This window comes from Littorina saxatilis, linkage group LG2, assembly GCF_037325665.1.
Source record: "Littorina saxatilis isolate snail1 linkage group LG2, US_GU_Lsax_2.0, whole genome shotgun sequence".
NCBI classification, from domain to species: Eukaryota; Metazoa; Mollusca; class Gastropoda; order Littorinimorpha; family Littorinidae; genus Littorina; species Littorina saxatilis.
The window spans coordinates 31,464,575-31,474,364 of NC_090246.1; the positions used below are offsets into that span (position 1 = coordinate 31,464,575).

The 9,790-nt window shown below is 42.1% G+C and overlaps 1 protein-coding gene across 1 annotated transcript in view; it reads left to right on the forward strand.

Moving 5' to 3' along the window:
• The window catches only part of LOC138958761 (protein SPMIP2-like), a 31,036-nt gene extending 25,924 nt beyond the window's left edge, over nt 1-5,112 (forward strand). The window contains exons 5-6 of the mRNA XM_070330045.1: nt 3,351-3,587; nt 4,239-5,112. Of these exons, the coding sequence (XP_070186146.1) occupies nt 3,351-3,544 (194 nt within the window). The 3' untranslated portion in view covers nt 3,545-3,587; nt 4,239-5,112. The remainder of the gene's footprint in view (nt 1-3,350; nt 3,588-4,238) is intronic.
• The last annotated feature ends 4,678 nt before the right edge of the window (nt 5,113-9,790 follow it).

The window sequence follows — 9,790 nt, forward strand, 5'->3', positions numbered from 1 at the left end:
ATATATGGGGCAAAGTAAGCCCCATCTTTTGATACCAGTTTGGTTTACCTTGCTTCAAGGTCAAGGTCACAGGAGCTCTTCAAAGTTGGATTGTATACATATTTTGAAGTGACCTTGACCCTGAAGTATGGAAGATAACTGTTTCAAACTTAAAAATTATGTGGGGCACATGTTATGCTTTCATCATGAGACACATTTGGTCACATATGATCAAGGTCAAGGTCACTTTGACCCTTATGAAATGTGACCAAAATAAGGTAGTGAACCACTAAAAGTGACCATATCTCATGGTAGAAAGAGCCAATAAGCACCATTGTACTTCCTATGTCTTGAATTAACAGCTTTGTGTTGCATGACCTTGGATGACCTTGACCTTGGGTCAAGGTCACATGTATTTTGGTAGGAAAAATGTGTAAAGCATGTGAGTCGTATGGGCTTTGCCCTTCTTGTTAAAAAAATGTGTCGCATTGATCATATTCCGCCATGAAATTTCAGGCATGTTTATGTGAGCACTTATCATAAGTTTTAAACTTGTTGTGCTCCTTCTTAATTATGTTGTTATATTATCATGTGTCTGTTTACGAATAAAATACTGTTTAAACAACTGGCTTCAAAGCCAGCGCGCTACCAACTGAGCTACGTCCCCGCCCAAGACGCTACTAGACTTCTTTAGACTTACGTCTTCTGTTTTGCTAATGATTATCTTAGTGTTTGCTTATCTGCTTTCGACGCCACTACTACCATCCGTGGACGTGTATAATTGCCAGTCGTCTGGCTAATGATAATCTCATAATTGACTTTCGAATGTTGCCCTCTTGCTAACATACATGTTGTGAGTAGCGTGTGAGTTTAATTCACTTTGGGGGCAACTAAGCACCATTCTCTGGTTTTTACATTTAGTCAAGTTTTGACTAAATGTTTTAACATAGAGGGGGAATCGAGACGAGGGTCGTGGTGTATGTGTGTGTGTGTGTGTGTGTGTGTGTGTGTGTGTCTGTGTGTGTGTGTGTGTGTGTGTGTGTGCGAGTGTGTGTAGAGCGAGTCAGACCAAACTACTGGACGGATCTTTATGAGATTTTACATGATAGTTCCTGGGTATGATATCCCCAGACGTTTTTTTTCATTTTTTGGATAAATGTCTTTGATGACGTCATTTCCGGCTTTTTGTAAAAGTTGAGGCGGCACTGTCACACTCTCATTGAGTCACTTGAGAAAAAGTGACTCTATGTAATCGGTCAGTGTTATTCTGTCCGGCCGGCCGTCCGGCCGGCCGTCCGGCCGGCCGTCCGTAGACACCACCTTAACGTTGGACTTTTCTCGGAAACTATCAAAGCGATCGGGCTCATATTTTGTTTAGTCGTGACCTCCAATGACCTCTACACTTTAACGATGGTTTCGTTGACCTTTGACCTTTTTCAAGGTCACAGGTCAGCGTCAAAGGAAAAATTAGACATTTTATATCTTTGACAAAGTTCATCGGATGTGATTGAAACTTTGTAGGATTATTCTTTACATCAAAGTATTTACATCTGTAGCCTTTTACGAACGTTATCAGAAAAACAAGGGAGATAACTAGCCTTTTCTGTTCGGCAACACACAACTTAACGTTGGGCTTTTCTCGGAAACTATAAAAGTGACCGGGCTCAAATTTTATGTGAACGTGACTCATTGTGTTGTGAATAGCAATTTCTTCCTGTCCATCTGATGCCTCATATAATATTCAGAACTGCGAAAGTGACTCGATCGAGCGTTTGCTCTTCTTGTTTTTCAATAAAATTGATTGAAATTTTGGCCAAGCAATCTTCGACGAAGCCCGGACTTTGGTATTGCATTTCAGCTTGGAGGCTTAAAAATTAATTAATGACTTTGGTCATTAAAAATCTGAAAATTGTAATTAAAATTATTTTTTTATAAAACGATCTAAAATTACGTTCATCTTATTCTTCATCATTTTCTGATTCCAAAAACATATAAATATGTTATATTCGGATTAAAAACAAGCTCTGAAAATTAAAAATATAAAAATTATGATTAAAATTAAATTTTCGAAATCGATTTAAAAACAATGTCACCTTATTCCTTGTCGATTCCTGATTCCAAAAACATATAGATATGATATGTTTGGATTAAAAACACGCTCAGAAAGTTAAAACGAAGAGAGGTACAGAAAAGCGTGCTATGCAGCTCAGCGCAACCACTACCGCGCTAAACAGGCTCGTCAATTTTACTGCCTTTTGCACGAGCGGCGGACTACGGTCATTGTGAAAAAATGCAGTGCGTTCAGTTTCATTCTGTGAGTTCCACAGCTTGACTAAATGTTGTATTTTCGCCTTACGCGACTTGTTGTTAAATCAGGCTGACTCGATCATTTTATACCTTAGTTTTGCCTTTCCGTTACGCAGTTAATGTGGTTAAAAGGTTTCTGTATAATTAGGCATTTACTTTGCTAGTTTCATGGCTGTTGTGCATTGTGTTTTCTGCTCTATAATTCCCCCAATGTCAGCGTTTTATTTACTAGATGTTAAGTCATTATTTTGTAATTGCAATTGTAGTTCTAAGTCAGCTGTTTAATACTCTGCTGTGAGTTTATTAGGTTCAGTTGTTGTACTCTAGTACTGTTGTTCCTCTTTCCGTAGATCAACATGAAAGTATCCCTTTCTCTGCCAGACACAGTGTTAGCGGTTAACTGGCTATCATCTTCAGTTGCTATCTTTGTAACATCTCGATTCTTTAGATATGAAAAATGCTCCACATAATCTACGTTATGCTTGAATGCATTCACTTATACCCCCAGACTTCATTCGCTCTTTAATCAATTACTATTAACATTTTGTTTTTCATGTAAGCTACCGTAGTTGATTCGCATTTGACTGGTCAGTGTGTATTATGGTCTAAGCGATGTAAGTAACTGTATTAATTTAGGCATAAGAACTCAGCCCCCCCCCCCCCCCCACAAAAAAAAAAAGAAAAGAAAAAAGAAGACAAAGCTTATACGCATACAATGTTTAGTTTTTCTTCTTCAATCATTCTTTTACCAAGAAGCTCAGCAAAAGGATGTGAAGGAAAGTTTTAGATGAGTTCTGCAGTAGCAGGCGCATGACAAAACTGTCGTTTATTACTATACCTAAAACATCAGTGGTTTTCCAAGAAACTTTGCGGTAAAATCTAAAAGAAACTGAGAAAGCATTTGATGATGCTTGCAGTAGTAGGCGCATCGTAGTGACAAAACTGCCGTGAATACGTACAACGAAATTCTGCAATATTGCTTCGGTAACAGTGCTAATCTTATGAGAGAAAAAAATCATTTGACAATTTTACACATATATGATACTTATATAAATCCAAAACAGGTCAGCTGGTTGGCCGCCCTTCCCCCACCAGAGCCAACTACAAGAACACCAGCAAGAACTGCAGCATCAACAGAGGTAACAGCAACAGCAACGGCCACAACAGCCACAACAGCGACAGCAGCTATACAACCTATTCAAGACTAGACACACCGGCTTCGTCCAAATCTGAACGTCGGCAACGCAGTTTCTACTAGAAATCACCATTTGGAAGCGTCTTGATCTTGATTTGGTTTTCTGGTGAGTGCATTGGTAAACGTAGAAATTATATATATATATATAGGTTTTGGTGATGCATGCGAGGATTTGGACAGAGATAGCAGATGCATACGTTGTTCATCAATAACCCTAGTCATGATCTCAACAAGGCTATTTCTGAACACTTTTGATGCCATACGATTTTTTTTTTATATGTCAGACTATTAGTTTAAAGTTGGGGTTCTATAAGCACGTTCAATACTGGTATGTTTGCAAAATATGATCAAGATTTCAGAGTCCGATCCGTCGAAGAAGAAGCGGACATATGCTGACATTTATGGAATAATACGTTCTTCATTTAATGACAGAAATCGTTTTCTAACCTAACTCCACAGTAGAAATGCAGAACCTAACGCCTTTGGAATCGTACTTAGCTCACCTTCAATGAGGAGGTGCGTGATTGTTTACCTGGGAGTACACTGTTGTGTAAAATTGCCTTGAAAAATGTATGAAGCTGCTAACATTGTAAGATGGCGAGTTATCAGACGAGTTGTTTTGTTTGTTTGTTTGTTTGTTTGTTTTGTTTTGTCACCCAGATAGTTAGAATGAAAACTCGTGAAAATGATGATATTTATTGTTAATCAACTGCAACTGAGCATTGACACAACCACATGAATAGCGTCTCTGTTTCAGAATAGTTCAACCTTTGCCGGAACGCTAAGTCCAATGCAAGTACCAGGTTTCGACACGACGTATACTCCTGAACAAATTAGCCAAGTGAGAGTTACAGCTATTGACGACCTTCTGGACAGTCCTTTTCTCTAAGTCTACACTGATTTGCGCATTGATTCAGAATATGTACAGCTGTATAGATTATTAGACACAACTTGTAATCCTCTATGTACTCACACTGTTCAAAGACTAAGCAAAGCTACGCATTATTGTGTTTCCGTGTACGTATATTTGTACACAACTAGTTTTTGTAATTTTAGTCATTCACGGCAGTTTTATTACATTTGTGAGATCTCAGATACCACATTTTTGTGATCACTTTAACATCAGCTTTTAATAACAGGTTTTACAGCAGATTTCACACATTCTTGCACTGAGGTCCTGTGATAACGCAAACATAGTTCAAACTGAAAATAGTGCTAGAAGAATTGTTTTCTAGCAGATTATATCCCAAGAAAGAAGAAGTGACAATGAGGTTGCCGATTCGGGCGATGACCCGGATGGTGAAAAGCCCTATCAATATTGAAAAAGTGAGCACAAATAACCCCCCTTTGGCGTACAAACCACATACCCCAACCACCGCTACCAATACAACCACTCGTGCGTCCACCCCTGTTCACAGACTCATACGTTCACCCACCTGTACCCCTTTCAAATTTTCCCGTAGCAAGGTAGAAGTGATTTCCAAGCCCCTGTCCAAGAGGTCACTGATTGATGATCCCCATAAGAGCAGTGAGACATTCTTCCGTGTCCTAGCCCAACCCCAAATAAAGACTGCATCTGGCTATCGTACCCTGAAAAAAAACCTAGCAAAGGCTGAACAAAGCTCCTGTAACGTTGAGAAACCCAAATCTAAGACGGAGACAAGCTTTAGTATCTTTGGTAAACCCCGAGCAAAGAGTGAGACTAGCTTTGGTATCTTTGATAAGCTTCAAGCAAAAACTGAGACTGGTGTTCGCGTCACAGACAAACCCCAAGCAAAGACTGAAAGAGGTTTTAGCACCCTTGATAAATCCAGAAGAAATACTGAGACGGACTTGAGCATCCTTGACAAAGCCCAAACAAAGAGCGAGGCAGGCTTTAGAACCCTTGAAAACCCCCAAGCAAAGAGTAAGACAAACTTTTCTATCATGGAGAGACATGGCTTCGGTAACGTCATTCCGCTTATCATGAAGGCCATTCGCTCCATTAGAAACAAGTAAGAGGGCGAGTTGTCTTCACACACAAAAACACAACTTGTAGGGTGTAGTGAGAGAGATTTAGATTGTGTTTAAAGAAGTTTTGAGCGTTGCTTAATTTGTCCTGTGATTAGGTCGTGCTTGTATGAATGTTTAATTTTACTATAGGTCGTGGTTTGAAATAAGCCGCATCTTTTGTGACTAGTTTAGTTGGTTTTGACTTGTGATCAAGTCATGACCTTCAGTGATTTGCTAGGGCATTAGCTGATATACTGTCGAGGATGTTGATTGTTCTCACCAAGTCATAGCAGTGGAACTTTGAAGGCCAAGAGTTACTAGTTCACGAAGAAACGGCACTAGAAGCCCTCTCTCTCTAGAAGGACAGTCACTATAGTTCACTTAGTCATAGCCCTATAAGCTTTGCCTTGAAGTATAGAGTTTCACGTTCACAAAGTAACAGTGAAAGCTTTGACTTGAAGGATAAAGCGGCTTGTTTACCTGTTTGCAAGAGAAAGAGTGGCTCGCAACGCTGTCACTTTTCGTCATGTCTGATCTGATGATCAGAGAGTTAGGCTCTAGCATCCACACGAGGACAGGAAACGCTGTGGTTCTTCCTGCTCGTACATTCTCTCTGTGCTCTTGCCCAGAAGATGGGGACGTGGACGGAGACTTCGAGTTCTTCGCCTCCACCAAGACAGCATCAGCCTTGAAGCAGAAAGGCGGGAGAGGTTTTGAAGTTAACCACGGCTTTGGGCAGCCGTGGCAGGAGGCCATGGAGAGGATCAACGCGTGGTCCAGGAACGTTCGCGGAGCCCTCAGGGCCATCGTTTTGGATTCGGGGCCAGGCTTTCTGGACAGGGTAAGAGAGCAGGCTTGGATCGGCACAAGGAGCGTGGCAGAGAGGCTGAGGGTGGCCAGGGACTCTGCTAGGGGTCAAGTGACGGACTTGCAGACCGCTGTGGCGCAGAGAGTGTCCGGCTGGAGGGACTCAGCTGTCGACAGACAAGATATGTGGCCGCTGATGTCGGCCGACAGGTGGGCTGAGTGGATGATGGACGTCAGGCTGCGCTGGATGATCTTCCGCTCAATGTTGTTGGAGAAGCTTACAGAGTCCATGAGGATCTCAAGGTTTGCCTTGTCCACCTACTGGAGCTACCTGATGGGTCTTTTCCGGACTGCTTGGTCCTGGGTGGCCTTCCGCGTTAACGGCTTGAGGAGCTTTGTGAGTTCTCGCTGCATGACGTTGAGGGCCCCATTGGGGGCCTGTCTGTTCACAGACGGGCGTTACGGGGCGCGCGTGTTCGGGGAGTCCCTGAGGTCGTTCACCTTGTCCAGGAAGGATGACCTCGTGGGGCTGTGCGAGGACTTCTGCCGCAATGACAAGGACTGTCACATGGCTGATGATATCGAGTTCCTGTGCACAGAACCCCAGATGAAGGCTCTTGTAGTGGCTATGCTGTTCTCGCTGTTTATGCTGGGAGAGGTGTTAGCTGCTTCCTACTTGCCTGTGTGGTGTCCCTCTACCACTGCCTCTCAACTCAGCATGCAGGAAATGTTGGCTTCAGCCACGTTGTCTCCTTCGGTGCTTGCTTCGCTGAACGGAGCTGCTGGCGTCGTGTAGAGAAATTGTGATAGCGCTCAAGCGCTGTGGCATGGTTCATGTTAACTTTGTTACTGTTTTACCGGTAACTTGGTAAATCACCCGCCAAATGGAGCAGTGGAGGTGCAGGGTAGCTTTGTATCAGTATGTGTCGGATGTTATGTAAGTGTGCTCCGGAGATTTTTTTCCAGCTGATCTTGCAGTCTCTGGCTGATGGGTGGGACACGTTTTTGTGTGAAACTGAGCCCTGGTGACGCATGCATGTTTCTTTCTGTCTGTTATCTCAGCGGACTGGACCTTCAAATAGGAAATTAATTCGATATTTTGAGCAGATTTGAGCTGCTGTGATGTAGCTAACTCTCGTCATTGTTATCCTAAGTCTCCGTTCATTTACAGGAGGGACGTGTAATCAGAAGGGCATTCTCGTTGAGTTTAGAGACGGTGGCTTGCTTGTATAGTTGCACGCGGAGTGTGTGCCTGTGGCCATTGCGGTCTTGCAATTGTGGCCAAGCGTTGTAGATGTGGTTCTTTAAACGAAGGTGCCGGTAAATGATTTGGCTTGACTGAGATCGCCGATTCCTTGAACACACGTTTACGCTTGGACGATAGTAACAACATGCACTAGTCAGTTGTGTTGGGAGGGTGACTAATTTAATCTGTAGAAGGGGTGGTCAGTAATGGTCCTTCCTTAGCGAGGAAGTAACTGACTGTAGTGTACAGCTGTGGTTGCGGGTTTAGGTTTTAGCCTAAGATGGCGGATACAGCCCCAATTAAATCAAAAGGAAGCACCAGAGAATGCAAAATTTTGAGAAGCTTTCGTGGCATTGTGTAAGTGTTGGGAGATGATGTTTGGATCTGACCTCCTACTCCATGTAGTCCTTTGGGGGGCTTTTGTTGGCAAGTGAATGCCACATTCCTGGTTGAAAGGCATTTTCAGGGAGAGGTATAGAATAGCTTCGATGATGTTTCGGGCATTCATTTTTCGGTTTTCTCCTTTCGTGAAGCATGACTGGCAACATTACAGTTTTCGGAGAATGATTTTTGCAATGTGTGTAGAAGATTATTTCGGCTGCATCCTAGCCGAAAGGTTTGTTTCTGGATCTGTGTCTTTAGTAAAGAGAGGAATGTCAGAGGATGACCTCAGCATAATGATATGACAATTTCCATTATGATGCACCTCTACAGCCGTTCTTTGCTGCATGTGCACAGCTCTAGGGGCGTCAACAGTGCAGTAGTTTTTGCAGAAAGTTGAGTTCAGAGTAGTGGCCGTTTTCGGGCATTATTTGTACCCATCTTTGTCTGTATGCTTCATTGACTGGGCCCAGAAAGCAGAACAGGTGAGGCAGAACAGAAAAAGCGGTAAGATGTTTGGGTCAAGTTATTTGATTGGTCTCCTGATTTGACGATCATAAAGCTGTTCGTATAGTCTTTGCTTCCTCGTGACAATACGCCTTGAGTTCGAAGTCTTTGCAAAACGGATGGCATTATCGTGTCATGAGATGAAATTTGCTTCCATCTTCTGTAAGTTACTTCAAAGGACATCTTAGATGTTGAGGTGATGTTTCAGCAGACCGTTGTATACCTAGTCATGTCTGCTTTGACACGAATCTAGCAGCTGCGGCACGGTACTAGCTAGGCTTTAGTGTACCACTATTTCTGGTCTGTGTTCTAGCAGAAGTCACACACAAAAACTATGCCCGACCGCAGAACTATCCTCAAGAGGAAGAAGAAGCATAAGAAAGAGAGAGAGAGAGAGAGAGAGAGAGAGAGAGAGAGAGAGAGAGAGAGAGAGAGAGAGAGAGAGAGAGAGAGAGAGAGAGAGAGAGAGAGAGAGAGAGAGAGAGAGAGAGAGAGAGAGATATCCTGTTTGTAGAATAACAAAAAGAAAACAGAAGACAGTCTGTCCAGAGATGATGGTCTAGGATTCCACCTCGCACCTAGCTGTGCATGTATGTTCATACAGCAGTGAATTATGTAGAGTTGTTTCGTTTTGTAAGCCAACAATGTGAGATCAGGCTAGCGGGCGTTAATCAAAATGAATGTCTTCCTTTGAACTCCAAAACATAAACGTAGGTTACAAGTAGTACTTCAGTCTGCAGGACATGCAGTCATTGCAGGCTTTCAATGGCAATGTATCAGAAATTCGTAAATAAAATACAAATGTAGTCTGACAAACAAATCACCGGCAAGTGCTGCATTGACATAAAAACTGTTTTGTCCACATGATGTAAATAGGAATCCTTGTTTCCATGGCATATGTGGTCAGCTCTGTATTGTGTGCACAGAAATGTTTATACATGTATATAAATAATATTTATCTTACTAAAAACAGTATTAGTTTCTGTGTCGTTTCAGCACTTAGATTGAACTACAGTATACACATTTCTACGCACATTGCAGATTCAGTCAGTATTGTGAACACAAGAAATATTCTTCCGTTTTACTTTATCCATGTTAAGTCTCACTCTGCTTAATACTGCAAAGGAATAGTAACCATGTTTGCAAGGGTATGTTTTTTTTTAATGTTTTTTTTATTTATTTTTTTTTACATGTTATTGTGTCCTCTTCTTTCAAGCTGTTGTGATAATGTCCTCTTCTTTTCAGTCTAAATTCTTTGTCAGCCTGCCTATCTGTTATCATCCATGCATTTTGTCCTGTGATGCTTTTACCGCTTCAGTATTAATACGAATTCGCATTGCCTAATACCTACGCACATCTTACATTTTGTGATGCCT